Source organism: Dermatophagoides farinae, chromosome 2, assembly GCF_024713945.1.
Source record: "Dermatophagoides farinae isolate YC_2012a chromosome 2, ASM2471394v1, whole genome shotgun sequence".
In the NCBI taxonomy this organism is placed as follows: domain Eukaryota; kingdom Metazoa; phylum Arthropoda; class Arachnida; order Sarcoptiformes; family Pyroglyphidae; genus Dermatophagoides; species Dermatophagoides farinae.
The window spans coordinates 3,571,334-3,590,203 of NC_134678.1; the positions used below are offsets into that span (position 1 = coordinate 3,571,334).

Genomic DNA, 18,870 nt, shown 5'->3' on the forward strand with positions numbered 1-18,870 from the left:
ATCCAACCTAACACGATCAGTTCAGAATCGAGAAAATAACAAATTCAACCTAAGACGACCAGTTCAGAATTCAAAATTCAAAATAAAAAAAATAACAAGTCAAACTTAACACGACCAGTTCAGAATTCAAAATCAAAAAAATGGCAAATCCAAACTAACACGACCAGTTCAGAATCGAGAAAATAACAAATCCAACCTAACACGATCAGTTCAGAATCGAGAAAATAACAAATTCAACCTAAGACGACCAGTTCAGAATTCAAAATTCAAAATAAAAAAAATAACAAGTCAAACTTAACACAACCAGTTCAGAATTCAAAATCAAAAAAATGGCAAATCCAATCTAACACGACCAGTTCACAATCGAGAAAATGACAAGTCAAACTTAAAACGACCAGTTCAGAATTCAAAATACAGAATCGAGAAAATAACAAATCCAACCTAACACGATCAGTTCAGAATCGAGAAAATAACAAATCCAACCTAACACGATCAGTTCAGAATTCAAAATTCAAAATAAAAAAAATAACAAGTCAAACTTAACACGACCAGTTCAGAATTCAAAATCAAAAAAATGGCAAATCCAAACTAACACGACTAGTTCAGAATCGAGAAAATAACAAATCCAACCTAACACGAGCAGTTCAGATGGTTAGTTATTGGAATTAGTTACCAGAATTGGTTGGTTTCTATACCGTTTTTTAGATTCATTAAAAATTATTTTCAATGATGAATTGTGTTTTCCAAGATTCAGAGTTAAATAATGTTTGTTACATTTAATTAATTCGATATGTATCGGATGTTCTGCCATTGAAGATGAACTGGTCGTTTTAGTTTGGATTTGTTATTTTTTCGATTCTGAACTGGTTGTGTTAGGTCGGATTTGCCTTTTTCTCGATTGTGAATTTTGAATTCTGAACTGATCGTGTTAGTTTGGATTTGTTATTTTCTCGATTCTGAACTGGTCGTGTTAGGTTGGATTTGTTATTTTCTTGATTTTGTACTGATCGTGTTAGATCGGATTTGCCTTTTTCTTGATTGTGAATTTTGAATTCTGAACTGATCGTGTTAGTTTGGATTTGTTATTTTCTCGATTTTGAATTCTGAACTGGTCGTGTTAGTTTGGACTTGCCATTTCTAGAATCTAGCACTTTTTGTAAAACATTGATTAATAAAAAATTGTTTAAAGAAGAATTGCTTTTATTTGTTTGTTTAATTATACTTATTTTTCTTATGTTGGTTCCACTACAAACAATTCGCACAACTATTAATAGATATTTGACTAATCGAAGTACATGTTTTTGATTCAGGATTACCATAATATTCAAATGTATCAAAACAAAAAATATTTTCATTTTATTAAATCTAAAATTTGGCGGCACAATCTTAGAATTTCGCGGCACACAAAAGTGCCGCGGCACAGTGGTTGAGAATGACTGTTATAAGCAATCAATCCTTTCTCTCTATAATGGCCTGCAATTTGATTTCATCGATTCTGTCATCACAAGATACGTTTGCAAAATTCAAATCTTAAACTAGCCATTGCAATCGTTGAATCTTTGAAAAATCACTTAATCGATTCAGTGATCGTCTTTTTTTCGTCATCATTATGTTTATCTTTAATTCTCTAATGAATAAATTTTAACTATTAAAAGCTATTACATTATAAAATATAATTTTTTTTTAATTTCTAATCGACATTCTTCTTGTTCTGAAAGTACTCGGTTGTTGTGATGATGTTGGTGATATCGTTGCTGCTCTTTGTGTAGTTCGCCATCCCCATCCATTTCTCAGCGTAGATGCTCTTGAAGTTGATGGTGATCTTCTTGAGCCTCCACCTCTACTTGTTAAAAATCTACTCATTATTGATGATGATTGTCGTGATCCCATACTTTGTTGAGATAATACTCTAGATGATGAGATATTCGATACTATTGAGCTTGATGCTCTTTGTCCATAATTTCTCTTTGGAGATCTTTTTCGTTTACGAATTGAAAGATGTAGGTAGAAAATAACGATTAGAAAAAGAAAAGCAACTACAACCAAAATAATCCATAAATAATTCAAATTGAATTCACTGGATTTATTGTCTTCAGTTTTTTTATGTTTATTATTCATTTGTGGTTTCCAATGATCCTCGTAAACGGGCTCATCATCGTTCACCTCTTCGATAGTTGATTGTTCTTTTGAATTGAATAATTTGTAAAAATCAGATTGTTGTTAATAAAAATATTCGAATAATGATCATTTCAAATCGATACCTTTTTCTTGACATTGAAAAAACGATGTGGTCAATATCTTGTAGAAATGATAATTTTTACCTGTATTTATTAGGGCTTGTCGTGAAAAGAAATATACATATCTTTCTGTGATGAGATAGACATTTATTTTAGAAATAAAACCTATTCGAACCAATAGTTTAACTGGTGATGAACATCGTTTTTCTACGGATGTTTCAATGTACATAAAATTTTTATCACCACTATAACAAATATAACGATATTGTGGATTGGATAAAATATTTTCCATATCAAATATATCGCATGGAAATGAATCGAGATAAATGGCTTGTATTTTTAATTCGGTTGATTTTACATTAAGCATGTAAAGAATTTTTCCTTCTTTATCATAGCTTGATAATGGTATTGTTTCAATTGATGGCAAACGAAATCTATTGTTATGTACTTCGGACCATTCGGGATAATATTCAATCGTGTCATCACCAATGAATACCATACGTAAACGTGTACGCCAGAAAAAAATGAATGTATGTTGTATTGAATTCTGTGCCAATGCTCGTTTGAATCGAACATCGTTTACTAACTGTGGATAATAATTATCCAGAATTGTTGGTGAATTTGATTTAAGATTGACATTAACATCACCAGATTTTGGATCTTCATTGTAGGAAATTAGATATAATTTAGAATTAACTGTTATCAATAATAATTGTTCATTATTGATCAATCCAATCAAAAGTATATTATTTAATGCTGATTTCTGAAAACTTGTACATTCATCATTCGATTGAGCTAATAATGAATTTATAGGCGAAACTATTAGTAACAAGAATAAGCCTAACATTTTTCCTTGCATTTGGTTGATTGGAATGAATTTCTTTTATAAAAATATCAACATTTCAAATTAAATTAATTCAACAGTTAGAATATAAAGGCAAAGGTTATTATAAGAAAAATAAAAAAAAAGAACATTATCATAAAAAAAACAAATGGAAAATCAAAGATCAAATGACAATGGTTACTTAAGCATATATAGATATACATAATCGAGCTTATCATAAAGATAAAAAAAAAGTTTTCTGTTTCCATAAAGAACATTAATGAACAATGATGAGAATAATTATCAACAAATCATTATCATTTGCAACAAAAAAAAAAGAAATTTTTTACACTTTGTATTGTGTCATAAAAAAATCTTAAATTAACAATTTTTTAATTATTAAAAATTAAATGAAAATCATTCATTTATTTTAATCGTAAAACTTATAGATTTTCAAAATGAATTCTATTTGGAAAATAACATTAACCGCTACTGTGATATCAATTCTTATTTCATTATCGATAGTAGCGATATATTATACACGTGTTGATTCACAAATCGATTCAAATTGTTTCACAGCTGCCATTTTGGATCATCGTCCATTTTACGGGAAAAATGTCAACGAAAATATTGATCAAAATTTTCGAATTTTTATCAATGCTACTATATTGGCCAAAGAACGCGTAATTAATAATAATCTTTAAAAATTGTCATAAGATTTTCTGACATTTTCTTCATTTTCTTTAATTTCTTTTAAAAAAGGATGTCGATTTGATTGTTTTTGCTGAATCTGGCTTAATGACTGGAATTCATGATCGAAAAATGGCTCTAGAATATTCTATTCAGATTCCAAACGAATTGACTCATTTATGTGAAAATGTTGAACAAATTTATGATTCATCCGTTTCTGTTCTAAAACGATTAAGTTGTCTTGCTATGAAGTACGAAATTTTTCTTGTAGCCCAACTACTCGATAAGCAACCGTGTACTAGAAATATAACAACAGAATGTCGTGATAATTATTACATCTATAATACAGCCGTTTTGTTTGATCGTGTTGGCCAGTTGGTAGCTAAATATCATAAAATGCAACCATATGGAGAAATGTTTTTGGATCCTGCACAACATGATGAATTGATCTACATAGATACTTCGTTAGGACGATTTGGATTTCAAATATGTTTCGATGTTATCTATAAAAAACCGGGACACATTTTGGCCACTGAATATGATGTAGATACGATTATATTTCCAACACATTGGATGGATGAAGCACCATTTCTTTCAGCATCACAATTCCAAATGGCTTGGGCATTTGGCAATAATGTTAGCCTATTGGCATCAAATATTCATCATCCTTTCCAAGTAAATAAACACACTAACACATTTATTGTTATCATCTCTTATTTTTTGATTAGGCCGGTTCACTTGGAAGTGGAATCTATAATGGTGGACCTGAACGAACATTTCTCAATGCTCATTTTACTGAAGATGATGCTGAACGTTTGGTAATTGGTAGATTACCAATTCATCCACGTAGTACAACAAGAGCTAAATGTAATAAATATAAAGATGAGATTATAGAAATACCTGTTGCAGGCCGTGAAATTATAACAAATGGAACCTATAAATACAAACAGATGAATAATACTAATGTCATGATGAAAGCTCTGAATATAGGACAAGAAGAAATCGAATTAGAACATCAAGGGGTAAAATGTCATTTGAAGTTCGAAGGAAATTTAAGTCAATCAAATCAAGGTTCGAAAAAAAGCTTCATTTTGTTTTGAGTAATAGTTTTTTTTCAATTTTAGATGGACAATACTTTCTCATTGGTTCCAATCGTTCTCGAGCGAATCCTTCTTACGAATGGGGAGAAGAATTCTGTGCACTCGTTTATTGCATTGAGAATGTTGATGAAACATGTGGAAAATATTCATCCAATCAGTTACCATTATTTTATCATGTCAAATTGACAGCAACATTCGATTTAAAAACTGTTGTTTATCCAAGCGTCTTAGAATATCAGAATCGTTTAATACCTATGGATGATGTATGGACGGTTTCAAGCAAAATTCAAGGAACAACAAAAATTCATGAACTTGTTTTCGGTAGTTTATCTTTCAATTCGGTTGGAAAATTATATCGACCATTATCAACATTATCTTTATACGGACGAGCTTATGAACGCGATCCGATTTATAAACAAAAACCGGCTGATTGATGATAATGATTCTTTAAATAGTAAAAAAATAAATTAAAATTTCAAATTTTTCATTCTAACATGACTTTGTCTATGAACGGTTTTCAGTACGTAAAGCATGCACAAGCTTTGGCTTCAATATATCTTATAAAGTTTACGGAATATGGTGAATGTGTTATCGATGCAAATTCCAAGCACATTGAGGCCGTTGTCGCCATGCTTTTATGAATTCATCCATGCTATTCATGTCAAATTCGACCGGTTTTTTGTACAAATTTTGTTCTGAAATTTTTTTTTATTTAGAATAATAAATTTACAAAACAAAAAACAATTTCTTTCACTACCGTTGTTCATTGACAAACGGATTTATCATTCTATTAACGTATCATAATTATGCGTTGATTCGATGCCACCAATCAATAAGAACAACATGATTCGTTTTGCGGTCATCTTCTATTTAATTATTCAAATTTTCTGTACCACCGACAAAATAAATGAACGACGAATATTGCTTCCTTATAATGATGGAGTTCCGACGAATTTTACATTGGAAACTTTTGGCGATGAAAATGCTTGTTATAAATGGTCTAGTTCACGACCTGATATTGCATCAGTGAAACTACTTCTTGATTCAATCACACCAGCCGATACTTCATCTTGTTCAAAACGTGCCTTGGTTACCGTAGTTTCCAGAATACCAAAACGTCAGTCTACAGTGGTTACTGCTCATGATCTCAAAACCAATCTACAAATTCGTTGTGATGTTGAAGTGGATGCTATTTCAAGAATTACTATTCAAACGACAACAAAAGAAATCGTCTATGGTGAGCTACCCGAAACCATTAGAGTATTTGCATATTCAGAAAAGAATGATATGTTTACATCTATCGGAGGAGTTTCATTTGATTGGTGTTTAACTCCATCGGATGTTATACGATATCGTCCTTGGTCTACATCATCTTATGCATCGCCTGATTTTGTTGAATACTGGGAGTCACGCGGCAAGAAAAGTTCTATGATTTTGGTTGAAGGTGTGAAAACTGGTTCAGCCAAGATTCGTGCCACTCTCAGTGATAATGAGTCCATGATCAAAATGGAACCAGCAGAAATCAATATCCATGTTGTTGCAAATCTTTTATTGCTGCCATCCAATGATATATTCATGGTTCCCGGAGCTATTATTCATTTTAGTGCTGAAATTTCCAAACAAGGCCCTCGTGTATCATTACAATTTCCTAATGAACAATATTATTTAGAAGTCTATGATTCGAATATTGCAAGCTTTGATGAATCGACCAACGTACTTACAGCATTAAACGAAGGCCATACAACTTTAGTTTTAAAAGATCGAAATATGATTTCAAATGGCTCATCACCCGAAGATGTATTATACAGCAGAACCCGAACAGATATTCATATTATGCCACCGAGCTATATTTCAATGTTGATTGAACCAGGTGATCGATTTCAACTTGTAACCGATTTTGAATATCAACTTCACTTATCCTTATACGACAATTCTCATAATCTTCTCCATCCGTCAGATAATTTTCATTTCGAATTGAAAATGGAGAATGATCAATTTTTTGAAATTCTAGAGAATTCGTTGAACAAAACATTTTATCGAATTCGAACCCGACAAAAAATTGGCACGGCCAATTTGCTAGTCTTTTTCCGTGGCGCAGGCAATTTTTTTCTATCTGAACCATTAATTCATCAACAAGATGTTACAATTCATCCACCAATTACATTGACTCCTAAAGAAATCTATTTGCCATGGTTACCTTCGAACGATTCCTCCCAGCCCAAAGTCTATACAGTTAACGTTGAAGCTTTAGGTGCCACTGGTAGCGGATATAATTGGCAATCTTCAAACGAAACATTAGCTATCTTAAAATTTTCAACGCATAAATCTACACGAGCAACAATTCATAGAAAAGGAGTGCTAGGAGATGTCTGGATAATTTGTAATGATATTCATAATTCATTGATATTTAATTCCAAAATGCTGATTCAAGTTCTTCCCATTGATGCTTTGGAAATTTTGCCATCGATTGTTGAAGCGCCTATTGGTGGAGAGGTTTTACTTCCTATCGCAGTTCTTGCAATCAAAGATGGCAAAAAATTTTATTTTGATGATTGTTCACAAGTCAAATTCGATGTTGACATTGTGGAAAAGAATCGAATTCGTTACAATGCTGATACATTTATGCCAGGTACTGGACGTAATTCTTGTCGATCATTATTGTTCGAATGTATAGCATCGGGCAATTCTCGTGTAACAATTAGTTATAATCATTTGGGATTAGAAGATCGAAAAATCTCTACACATACTATTATTGGATGTTATAAACCATTGAAAATGATTCACCCGATAAAAGATCAAATCGCTATTCTCTCACTTGGAGCCGGAATTGATTTAGCATTTGAAGGCGGACCACGTCCATGGTCCATGTATCCCGAAGGACATTTTACCAAAGGTAAATTACCTAGATTTCATTCATCTAAATCTTAATTAATAATGATGATTTCATTTTAAGCTATTGCAATCAATAGTTCGATTATAGAATTGATGGAAATTCGTGACCGTTATCGTTTTAATAAAGATCTTCATATATTTCGTGCATATTGTAACCAGTATGGAGAAACAGAAATCGAATTCAAAGTTGGAAACATAGTATCACCAACATTATTGAATCCAGCATCAACAATAACCTTGGTTCGAATTAAATGTTCACTACCCGAAACATTGATTATCAAACCGAAAACGAAATCATCGTGTCCTCATCAAGATGTGCAATTTTCATTGGAAAAAAATCGCTCACACGAATTAGAAGTTCATGTTTTAGATCGGCAAGGAAATGCTTTTTATAACTTTTCAACACTATATTTTGAATGGTCGAAAGATTTATCGAATGGAATTTTCGAAGAAGCCAATCGTGTCCTTGAAGAAGTAAATGGCGCTCGTGGTTTTTCCATTTTGACTAGATCATATCAAGTTTTTTCCGGTCTTACTAATTCAATAAAAGCCATTCGAGTTGGTTGTCGTATCATCGGTTATCATCAGCATAGACGTTTTCCGGATCAATTCGATATTAGAAGAGAAATAGAATTAATTATATTGGATCCATTGACAGTAACAGAAGAAAGCATTACTGTATTGAAACATTCAGATTATAAAAAAGTATTGAACATTGTCAAAGGTTCTGGTCACTTTTCACTGGACTGGCAGGAAAAACAAAATGTTCTAGTAGAATTGGCTAAAGATGACAAACGCGAATTCATAGTTACACCACTTCAAACTGGTAATGGCATGATTATCATAACCGATCTTTGCCTCAATTATCCGCCATTCATGCTGCCATATTCGGTTGTTGAAGCAATTGATATTAAAATACAAATGGCAGATAAAATAGAACTCGGCCATTCTATTCAAGGAACATTTTTTGTTCTCGATAACCGTGGAAAACGCCTTCATTCTTCATTGCATAAATTCCTTGATTTGATCATTACCAGTTCGAATAACTTACTTAAAATTGAAGACGTGAAACCAAAAGATGATTATTTATCGACATTTGCAGTACGAGCAGAACGATTAGGCTTGTGTAAATTGTTGATAGAAACACAATCACCAAAAATTCGTTCGATACTGTCAGCACAAATTGAATTGCAAATATTCTCCCCACTTCGAATTACACCCACTAATATTACGTTAATCGTGGGCAACGTGTTCCAACCGCAATTTATCGGAGGACCTCAAACACAAAGAAATGTTGAATTTGAATTAGAAGATTCAAGCATAGCTATCACCACACCTATAGTCAATGGTCCAAATGGTTTGATAAAAGCGCTAAAAAATGGCAAAACACGTTTAATTGCTCGTGTAACTAGTATTGATAATTATGAATATTCTCGTGCTCAAGCAGAAATTTATGTAACTCCATTGAAAAAAATCCAGATCTGGACTCCAATTAATCAAGTTTTTGTCGGCGCTTCAATTCCGGTTTATTTGATTGGAAGTTCGGGAGAAAATGAAACCCCATTCATGTTTGGTCATGCTCGACCATCAATTAAAATAAGTTGGTCACTTTCAAATGACAAAATTGGAACGCTGGAAAACTCATTCCAAAAAGTTGGTATTTACGATCGACAAGTTTCCGATGAAATAGCTGTACGTTTTAGTGCACATTCAATAGGAACAGTCATGCTAAAAGTTGTGGTCGAGGTTACATCTGCATCTCGGGATCCTCTTTTCGAACAACTATATCGCAATCAACCATTGACCAATTCGATCCAGATTCAAGTATATCCTAATTATGTTTTATCGGTATCATCACCCATGGATTCATTTACAAATATACGAGATCATCCAAAACAATTAACTGGACGTGCATTACTCATGTCTCCTCAATCTGAACTCTTATTACATCAAAATTCAATGGATGATGTAAGATATCGCATATGGAATGAATCTTCGCACATTAAATTGACCAACAAAACTGGTAATTTGATGCTACAAGCTGGTGATCAATTAGAATTCAGTTCGTTGGTGATTGAGCGAGATTTATATCGAACAGGCATTATGGATCACTTTAATCAAATTATCCATGTTGATAAAGTTCGATATCTCTCGATTGAATTGGATCCTGTACAATATCCAGAACACATGTCCACACCGTTGATTAATTTGGCCTCATTTCCAATAGGATCAGAAATTTCAATGGTCATTCACTTTCACAATCAATTAGGACGAAGATTTGATTCAGTGAAATCTAATCTCAAATGGATGATGTCTCGAAATGATATTATTACAGTTATAGAGTCTCCAGATGAATCTACACAATCATTTAGAATTCGTTCACTTAAACCTGGTTCAGTCATATTGAAAATTTGGGATGATATTAACCAAGTTGGACAATATTATAAAATTGTTGTCGATTGGGCCATAACATCAATTAATGAAGTGCCCACAGACGATTCTTCAATCACATTACAAGTTGGCGATGTAGTCTGTATGCGAACCAAAATCGAAGACCATCAGCAGCAGCAAGGTTTTTGGCATTTAGATCAACAAGATTCGTTAATACCTATCGGTTGGATAAATCCAAAAGTTGGAGCATTGTTGGCACTCAGTCCTGGCAAAGGCAGCATTGTTTTTAACCATTCTTTAACTCGGGTTTCAACTTATAAACCATTTCAAGTTTTAGCAATCAAACGAGTTATATTAAATACGGATGTCATCAATGGCCTCAGTACGACTTCAAAACATATTGTTCCTATCAATGTCCCAGGTTTATCATCCAAACAAACGAATAGTTGTCCCGGATTAGATGCAAAAGCGTTTGCTGATGTTGAACATCTTGTACCTTTTGCATGTGATGTTTCATTTTCGGATGGAATTTCCGATTCTCTTTGGAATGCAAAAGTTCAATATAATCCACAACAAAATGGTTGGTCATGTATATTAACGCCCAAAAAGAATTTAGATCTAGATTCATTAGCATTATGGAAAAATCGAAATGTAACTGTGACTATTGTAATTACAACATTAGCCGACACAATCATATCATCTGATCATTCTAATGAACAGCAGCAATTTTTCAATTCATTTGGTTTATTTCATCAAGTACAATTTCCATTTTGGCCAGAATTTCGAACTAATCTAAAACAAATTTTATTAACTTCTGAATCCCGTGAAGTACGTTTTATTGTTCATTCTGTTATTGATGTTCTGGAAGAAATGGTCATAAAATCTTCAAACGAAGATATTATATCTATACAAAAGCAAATGATCTACGAACATGATCAATCTTTTTCCAATTCGATGCGCGTGATTGTCTCTCTAAGAAATATTGATATTTTTTCCAATGATGTTTCTAATCTTCATATAATACTTCAATCATTATTAGTTAATCAAACGGAAAAAATTCCCATACAACTTAAATTATTTGATAGATCACTTTTCGGTGTAACTAATCTGCCCGGACAATTACTCATCGGTTCGAATACGGCATTAGAATCATTCTATACGATTTCATTGTTAATCATAACCATCATTTTAGCCTTTTCCATCTATGTCATTGGAAAAAAATTTGTTCTTGATCGACAACAACAAATCATTTATGTTGATTCATCATCACCTATTCTACAAACATCTCCAAAAAGAGGTAACTTTTTTAAATAAAATTTTTTTTCCATTATAAATTAATCAAATTTTTTTAGTCATAGATTATAATCGTACACCGACAACATCTGGACAATCATTCTCGATGTTTGGGACACAACAAACTCCTTTCGCTGCTATTCATTCTACCCCGGGAAATATGTCATCAAATGAACAAAACCGATCCAGGTCCTCTTCACCTTCATCTCCAAGAGTTGGTCGACCCTTGTACTCTACACGATCAATTATTACCTGACCTCTTTGTTCACATAATTTAATGTGATTTTTGCTTATTTTTTTCTATTCTGTGTTATATGCATTTAAAGAATCACTCATCATCATCACAAAAACAAATAAAAGCCATATTCTCACAATTTTTCGATTTGAATTAGCTACTATTTTAACCACAGTAAACCAAGTAGGTTTAAATGATTTTCAAGGCATCCAAACATCAACATTTGATTCTAAATATTTCCAAAATTGAGTAATAATCGTGATTCTTATTGATAATACTTTCGAATACTTGTCAATTTTATTTCACCTCAAAATGACCGATAATCACAAATACAAATTGAAAGATATTATTATGATTTGCGGTGAACGAATGCATGGAATGTCCATTCAATATGTCGCTCTTATGGATGATGGATCACGAATATATATTAACGGAACAGACTTGGGAAGAAATAATACTCTAATAAAAAATTATATCGAGAACAAGAAAAAGTTTTCTAAAATTTTGGATTCATATTCTAATATTGATGAATGTCTTCAAGACTGTCAACTATTGCCATCTACATCTGAATATAATTGTAAAATTTCTGAATCTGATTACAATTCCGAATTTATTGATACAATTCGTATTGAAAAAGAAGATTCGCAAGACATTCGTTATCTGTTTCGTAAAAAAGTTGAAGGTGGATGCGCTATTTATGGTTTACGCGATGAAAAAGATTGTGATATGCCCGAAATCGCTAAAAAGTATTTTTCGCGATACTATAAATCATGATTTTTTCTCACCTTTGTAAATTCTATTTTGTATTTAAAGCTAAAATTATATTCTTTTAAAAATAAAATCATTTTACGAACACATAATGATGATAATATTCTTTAAAAATTATGATTAAGATTTATTATGATTATGTTAAATGATTTATGATTAAGAATTAATGAAAAAAAAGAATACGATACAATCGATATATTGAGATGTGAAAGTTTTTGGATTTGATTCTGTTTTTGGTGTTAAAATCATCATAAATAACAAAATTACCTAATACCTCGATTATGTGGAAACATTTTTGTTCATCAATAAAAGTTCGTGATAAACGATTTTTTTCCACAAATGTTAATATATTTAGTGAAAAAATTAAACGATTACAACGTGATCGATCATTTTCCAGTCCAGATTTTGAACTTTATAATTATTTGAAAGATGAGATAGCTTTTCGAGTTGCCGACAGGATATTTGATATCAAAAGGTAAATATTATTTTTAAGCGAAAATATTTTCATCTCATAGCATGATTTTAGGCGATTCTCATTCATTGTCGATCTTGGCACTTACAAAGGTCTTCTTGGTTCACATCTGACCAGGGTGAGAAGAAAATTCCGTTTTTATTAAAACCAATTCTTAATTTATCTTTGTTTTTTAAATAGGAAACTGTTGATTGTATTTTACATTGCTCTTCGTCTTACAAATCATTGGTAATTTAAATTAATGTGTTTGAAACTTGTATTTTACTTAATTGTAATTTTCATTTTTTCATTTTACAAGGAATTAATCAAAAATCGAAATGATATTGAGATACAAAAATTATTCATCAACGAAGAAGATTTTATACTACAGGAAAACAGTGTGGATATGATCATCTCTAGTCTAGATCTTCATTGGATAAATGATTTGCCAAGACTTTTTTCAAACGTCTTTCATTCGCTTAAACAAGATGGTATATTCATAGGATCAATGTTTGGTGGACAAACATTATTTGAACTTAGATGTTCATTGCAAATGGCTGAAATCGAACGAGAAGGTGGTTTCGGATTGCACATATCACCGCTAATCACCGCACAAGATATCGGCTCGTTATTGAATAGATCGGGATATACGATGTTAACAATTGATACTGATGAGATAGTTGTACATTACCCAACCATGTTCGAATTAATGTACGATTTGAAAGGAATGGCAGAAAATAATGCTGCCATTCTAGCAAAGACACATTTGAATAGAGATTCGTTGTTGGCCGCAGCTTCCATATATCAACATCTTTATGGAATATCAAGTGAAAAACATAAAACATTCAAACCAGATGATGATATAAATTCATGTATACCAGCCACTTTTCAAATATTCTATTTCATCGGATGGAAGCCACATCCTTCACAGCCAAAACCGGCCAAACGTGGCAGTGCAACAGTTTCAATTAAAGATATACCTAATTTAGATAAATTGTTCAAAAACAAAGAAATTTTTGATAAAAATTAATGTTTATTTAGAAATAATTTTGATTGTACAATAATTGAAGAACCTGGCTTAACTGAACAATCTAAATCAGATATGAATGATTTTCCAGATGTGAATGTGGAATCCATATAACCTATACACATTGATTTGGTACTATGCCCCCAAAACATTTCAATGTTATCTGTATCAGTTGATAATCCTAGGATTCCAGCCAAATGATCTTCGCGTGGTACATTTTTCATTAATGGAGATTCTGGTGTGATAAAATATTTCTCATTGAATAAATGAAAACCCAAAAAATTTAAAAAATATTACCGAAAAAATTATCATTGAAAACTTGAACCAATTTTTCAACTATATTTTGTGTGTCATCATTTTTTCCATTCAAGTTTTCCACCGTTTTTCGAGCAAATGAAGTTCTAATTAGATATTCACCTATTCCACTAGTAGTCACAGCTACATTGCCTTCTGACCAACATCCTGAACCCAGAATTGATGCTTGTCCTATGCGACCTTCTTTTTTAAGAATTAATCCACCACTAGATACGCCACATGCTAGACAACCATTGTCATCGATGCAAACAGCACCAACTGTATCATATTTTTTATGCTTGTCATCTATCGATGCTGTTTCGCATTCTTCAAGTTGACGTTTATATTTATTAAAAATATTTAGGGATTTTCCTTTCATATATTAATAGAATTAGAGGTTGACGTTTCAGTATAATTCAAAAAAATCATACCAGAAATCAGTTCATAATCTTCTAAACCATGAGAAACGGCGAATTTTTTTGCTCCTTCCCCAGCAAGAAAATTTGGTGCTATCAAGCCTAAAGGAGGCTTTAATCTTTGATTATCCAGAATTAGACGAGCAACTTTTATCGGATTTTGTATTGATTGGACTGCGCCAACCGAACCAAATAGAAGATCTCTTCCATCCATCAAAGAAGCATCGCACTCAACATAACCAGCTGAATTGAGATTAGATCCGAATCCGGCATTTGTTATCATTTGATCTTCAAGATACGCTATCGCTTCAACAACGCCATCAATTGCAGTGGAATTATTTTTCCAACCTTTGATTGCCTTTGTGAAAGAATAATCATTAGAACAAGTTTAATCTGAATTTTGTCGAAAACTTACAGTTTCGCAAGCTTGTGAACAGACTTCTAGAAATTTTTTACGTTTCCCCGATTGATAAAATCCGGCACCTGGACAAAAAAAAATGTTTATTAAGAATAAAAAAACGAAATAATAAAAATACCAGTATGAACAGCCACAAAAACCATTTTTCGATATGTAAAAATCAAATATGAATTTTCGATGTATCGATATTTGCCCAAAACATGACAATCGATAGCTGAAGCGTGTTTTATGTTGTGAAAAATTTTTGATCAAAACAATTATAAAAAGTTTTCGTTGTAATTATTCCATTATCGATGCTTTCGATCAGCATTATCAGAACTTTTTCCACTGTCCCGAAAATTTCTGGACAAGCTGTGGGCAAAAAACGGTTCCGTTTACCAGTTGAGACCGATCCGAAAAAATTGATGAATTTTTGTTGTGGTGCCAATTATTATAAAAATTGTGAAGAAATAAAATTGAAAGATGATGATAATTATCCAGATTGGTTATGGAATTTACCACTTAAGCCCCCCAGACTCCATGAATTGGATCCAAACACTAAAGAATATTGGGAAAAGGCTGAAATTGTTGGTCAACAACGTGAATGGAAACTTCGAAGTATTACCAATGTAAGTAATTTTTTGAAGATGGTTTTAATTTGATTTGCTCATCAAAATTGTTTTTTAAATAAAGAAAAGACATATGAATCTGAATCCCATCGATGTAGAGAAAATGGAATTGAAATATCGTCGTAGATTCCGTGCATTGGCTAAATATCATTTTACTGCAGGTTATGATATGGTCGAACATCATGAGCGAGATGATATCTGGAATATGCATCTAAAAGATCGATATTATATACCAGATGAACCTGAAAAGAAATTCTATCCAGGTATCGATAATATCAATCTGAATAAAGCATCAATTGCTTCAAAATATACGAAGAAAATCATAAGAGCCGGTCATTTTGGAAAATAATTTATTTGTCATATCTAAATCAAATAAAAATTAATAAATAGTTTTATTATTTAAAAAAATAATGAACATTTTGATTTCAAGTTAAACAAAATTTTCAACATATTTCTGAATAGTCCCCGCACGTATTAGATGTGAATTGAGTTCAGATTCATTTCTATTCCTATCATCATCATTGTGACTGGACAAGATTTTCGATTTGAGTGAATCACAGATTGTACAATAATCATCACTAGGAATCATTTCCTTTTGTTCCATAATAAAATCATTTTTGACTGTATTTCGATAAACACTTATGCCGACAACTTCAACACTTTCGTCTTCACATTTTCTTGTGTAAAGTTTATACATACGTTGTACATTGATTATGGGACAATTATTCTTGCTAACGTGACTATTTTCCCTGACGGTACGTTCATAATGTTTAATATAATCAATATAACAAATTATATGTTCACGTACAGCAGCCAATTTTGTTTCCGGTGTTTTTCGACTAGAATTAGCTGATCGTCCACGGAAATCGGCACCAGGTATGGATTGTTTGAGTGCACGGGCCAATCTCCCTTCCGATATATTAAATGTGTCCAGGAAGAATCGTTTACACACCAAAACACTTTTGTTTAAGTATGTAAGAAAATACTGATAATAAACTTGTCTTTTTTCAGTATTCGAACGTCGTCGTTTTGGTGTCTTTGATCTAACCACAGCCTTCAAGTAAAAATTTTGTTTACTAAAATTGGCCATTTTCCAAAAATCTTTGAAAATCTGTTCTCGGGTTTCCAAACTGATTTTATCTTGACAATTTTTTGAGCAACATGGCCTGATTATAATTTCTTTCGATGCAACCACCACAGATTTTCGGGTTACATATTCTTGACCACTATTTCGTTTCAATTTGTTGATATTGGCTAAATATTTTTGTTCATTACGAATTCGTTTTTTCTTATCTTTGCTTTCATTCAATTTTTGTCCAATAAAATTCAAACATTCATCCAACGCCGAAAGTGGACTACCTTCATAGTTTTGAAATAATTGTTTCAATTGTATCAGATAATTTTTTGCTTCTTCCAATGCAATTTTTTCTGTTCCATCATTTATCATTGATTGTTCATTCGATTGCAGCTGTACAGGAGTTTGTTGAATATTTACATTTTTATTGTTCGAATAATGATTTCGATGGTTCACAGAAGGATATGATGAAATAATCGATGTATAAGTTGGAATGTTTGGTAAATTTTCGAAATAGTTTTGATGTTGAAATGAGTCATTATCCATAATTTTATTGGCTATTATTTAAGAAAAAATTGACCAATGAATAAATTTTTTTTAAACAATGCAATTATAAAATTAAAAAAAAAATAGAATAGAATAGAAACTCGTGAATCAGAGAGGGCAAGAATTTCGACATTGATGCATGATCAATAATTCATAAATCATGCATATATTTGAATAGCGTATCAAGACTCATCATTTTTATTGTGATATATAAAATAATAGAGAAAAAAATACATACCTATATAAACATATTGTCACAAATGATGATCTACAAATGATAAAAACAAGAAAAAAATATGAATTAAAAATAGAATTGAATCTGAATATTAAATATATAAAATTATAAAAAATATTTCAGTGAAAAAATTAGAGTTTTATTCCGCACGATTTACTTGGAAGGTGTCCTAAGTTAGTCATCATTTAGACTCCAAATTTTAGAGTAATATTAATGAATGCTTTTAATAGTATCACTTACTTGGATACTCGAGCCAACAATCGATGTTGTTCAACGAATGATAATTGGATACCTATGAGTTGAAAAAAAATAGAATCAAATTTACTAAAACAAGTAATATTGTAAATTGTGTGATAATTGATTACTGAATCAAATTTCAGTTGAATACAATTATTATTCCGCATAATTTTACTTGGAAGGTGTCCTAAGTTGGTCATCATTTCAAGTTCTATTTTTTTTTTTTTTTTTTTTGATTAAAGATAAAATAACTTACCCAATCATAAATGATCATATTTTTTAATAATCATAGACATGGTTGTATATTACTGGAACCGGGCTATTTGACAAAAAAAAAGAAAACGAAATAAAATCAGTTTGTTTTCCAGAATACTTTTTTTCATAATAGTATATTATTTTTAATCAGTAATAAAAATCTGATATCATGGATATAATCTCATAATAGGTGTCAGAAATTTTTTTAAAAATAATGACATCATTATCGATAAAAGAAAAAAATGATTATCTAAAAGATAAAACAAACAAAACTCACTTTTATTTGGTTCCTGATGAATACAAGTTACATCTATTTATGCGAGAATAAAATTAAAAAAAAATTATGAAAAAGATTTTCAGAAAACAAACAATAACTAAAAAAATATTAATAATTTCAGTATAGAATGGGACAATTAATTTTGAAGAATAATCATTTGAAATGATAATCATTACTCTAGCCAAAAAATCATCATCAAATACAACAACAAAAAAAATTTTCCACACAACTTACTCTGACAAGTATAGAAAAGGAAATGAAACGATTCATGTTCACGAGCATTTTATGCGAGCAAAATGATCAAATGAATCCAGCATGTTTATTTGCGTATGCATAACTATTTTAACATGTATCAACCTGGATTGTGAATCTAGAATTTATAAAACAATCCTTTCACAGAGCCAAAAGTCTGCGGTGTACCCTGCAAGTGTTAACAAAAATGCAAATTTGCAGTTTACCCTGCAAACTTGCAGCTTATGTAACATTGTATATGAACGCTTCACCATATATACCCTCCAAATTTGAATTTTTTGAAACCCTGCAGTTTACCCTCCAAATTTAAATTCATTTGCCCCCCATTTACTTCATTAATTTTACCCCCA

The 18,870-nt window shown here is 31.5% G+C and overlaps 6 protein-coding genes across 7 annotated transcripts; 3 read left to right on the forward strand and 3 right to left on the reverse strand.

Moving 5' to 3' along the window:
- Positions 1-1,683: 1,683 nt before the first annotated feature.
- Positions 1,684-3,084, reverse strand: LOC124499334 (uncharacterized). Its single transcript, XM_047063227.2, has 2 exons — positions 2,262-3,084; positions 1,684-2,183 (listed from the first exon to the last, which is right to left on the reverse strand). The coding sequence occupies exons 1-2, from the start codon at positions 3,082-3,084 to the stop codon at positions 1,684-1,686; spliced, it is 1,323 nt and encodes a 440-aa protein (XP_046919183.2).
- Positions 3,085-3,395: 311 nt separating this feature from the next.
- Positions 3,396-13,918, forward strand: LOC124499337 (uncharacterized). Its single transcript, XM_047063231.2, has 7 exons — positions 3,396-3,743; positions 3,823-4,425; positions 4,479-4,820; positions 12,774-12,904; positions 12,956-13,019; positions 13,082-13,129; positions 13,200-13,918. Exons 1-7 carry the CDS (start codon positions 3,519-3,521, stop codon positions 13,908-13,910), a joined length of 2,124 nt encoding a protein of 707 aa, XP_046919187.2. The 5' UTR covers positions 3,396-3,518; the 3' UTR covers positions 13,911-13,918.
- On the forward strand, positions 5,468-11,800 carry Gp210 (nucleoporin 210). Its single transcript, XM_047063224.2, has 3 exons — positions 5,468-7,743; positions 7,804-11,430; positions 11,486-11,800. Exons 1-3 carry the CDS (start codon positions 5,670-5,672, stop codon positions 11,680-11,682), a joined length of 5,898 nt encoding a protein of 1,965 aa, XP_046919180.2. The 5' UTR covers positions 5,468-5,669; the 3' UTR covers positions 11,683-11,800.
- Tasp1 (Taspase 1) lies at positions 13,894-15,275 on the reverse strand. 2 transcript variants are annotated; one of them, XM_075736131.1, is made up of 5 exons: positions 15,154-15,275; positions 15,033-15,100; positions 14,633-14,975; positions 14,205-14,528; positions 13,894-14,142 (listed from the first exon to the last, which is right to left on the reverse strand). In XM_075736131.1, exons 1-5 carry the CDS (start codon positions 15,176-15,178, stop codon positions 13,907-13,909), a joined length of 996 nt encoding a protein of 331 aa, XP_075592246.1. In that variant the 5' UTR covers positions 15,179-15,275; the 3' UTR covers positions 13,894-13,906. The 2 variants fall into 2 exon arrangements, with proteins under 2 accessions (XP_075592246.1, XP_046919186.1); XM_047063230.2 differs by having other exon boundaries at positions 14,205-14,573.
- On the forward strand, positions 15,229-16,054 carry mRpL54 (mitochondrial ribosomal protein L54). Its single transcript, XM_075736132.1, has 2 exons — positions 15,229-15,664; positions 15,708-16,054. Exons 1-2 carry the CDS (start codon positions 15,329-15,331, stop codon positions 15,990-15,992), a joined length of 621 nt encoding a protein of 206 aa, XP_075592247.1. The 5' UTR covers positions 15,229-15,328; the 3' UTR covers positions 15,993-16,054.
- Positions 15,977-18,603, reverse strand: LOC124499335 (uncharacterized). Its single transcript, XM_047063229.2, has 6 exons — positions 18,503-18,603; positions 18,269-18,301; positions 17,993-18,055; positions 17,740-17,791; positions 17,503-17,532; positions 15,977-17,275 (listed from the first exon to the last, which is right to left on the reverse strand). The coding sequence occupies exon 6, from the start codon at positions 17,262-17,264 to the stop codon at positions 16,074-16,076; it is 1,191 nt and encodes a 396-aa protein (XP_046919185.1). The 5' UTR covers positions 17,265-17,275; positions 17,503-17,532; positions 17,740-17,791; positions 17,993-18,055; positions 18,269-18,301; positions 18,503-18,603; the 3' UTR covers positions 15,977-16,073.
- Positions 18,604-18,870: the final 267 nt, after the last annotated feature.

Bases quoted from the DNA above. Each gene is read 5' to 3' on its own strand.
- Gp210 (XM_047063224.2), top strand. From the start codon at position 5,670: ATGCCACCAATCAATAAGAACAACATGATTCGTTTTGCGGTCATCTTC. The intron at 7,744-7,803 runs GTAAATTACCTA...TTTCATTTTAAG, and splicing joins CGAAGGACATTTTACCAAAG to CTATTGCAATCAATAGTTCG. The intron at 11,431-11,485 runs GTAACTTTTTTA...AAATTTTTTTAG, and splicing joins ACAAACATCTCCAAAAAGAG to TCATAGATTATAATCGTACA.
- LOC124499334 (XM_047063227.2), bottom strand. From the start codon at position 3,084: ATGTTAGGCTTATTCTTGTTACTAATAGTTTCGCCTATAAATTCATTA. The intron at 2,184-2,261 runs GTATCGATTTGA...TCAATTCAAAAG, and splicing joins TTTTCAATGTCAAGAAAAAG to AACAATCAACTATCGAAGAG.
- Tasp1 (XM_047063230.2), bottom strand. From the start codon at position 15,178: ATGGTTTTTGTGGCTGTTCATACTG. The intron at 14,976-15,032 runs GTAAGTTTTCGA...TCTTTCACAAAG, and splicing joins GTTCACAAGCTTGCGAAACT to GCAATCAAAGGTTGGAAAAA. The intron at 14,574-14,632 runs GTATGATTTTTT...AATATATGAAAG, and splicing joins AGATTATGAACTGATTTCTG to GAAAATCCCTAAATATTTTT.
- mRpL54 (XM_075736132.1), top strand. From the start codon at position 15,329: ATGCTTTCGATCAGCATTATCAGAACTTTTTCCACTGTCCCGAAAATT. The intron at 15,665-15,707 runs GTTTTAATTTGA...TTTTAAATAAAG, and splicing joins TAAGTAATTTTTTGAAGATG to AAAAGACATATGAATCTGAA.
- LOC124499335 (XM_047063229.2), bottom strand. From the start codon at position 17,264: ATGGATAATGACTCATTTCAACATCAAAACTATTTCGAAAATTTACCA.
- LOC124499337 (XM_047063231.2), top strand. From the start codon at position 3,519: ATGAATTCTATTTGGAAAATAACATTAACCGCTACTGTGATATCAATT. The intron at 4,821-12,773 runs GGTTCGAAAAAA...TCCACAAATGTT, and splicing joins ATTTAAGTCAATCAAATCAA to AATATATTTAGTGAAAAAAT. The intron at 13,130-13,199 runs GTAATTTAAATT...TCATTTTACAAG, and splicing joins CTTCGTCTTACAAATCATTG to GAATTAATCAAAAATCGAAA.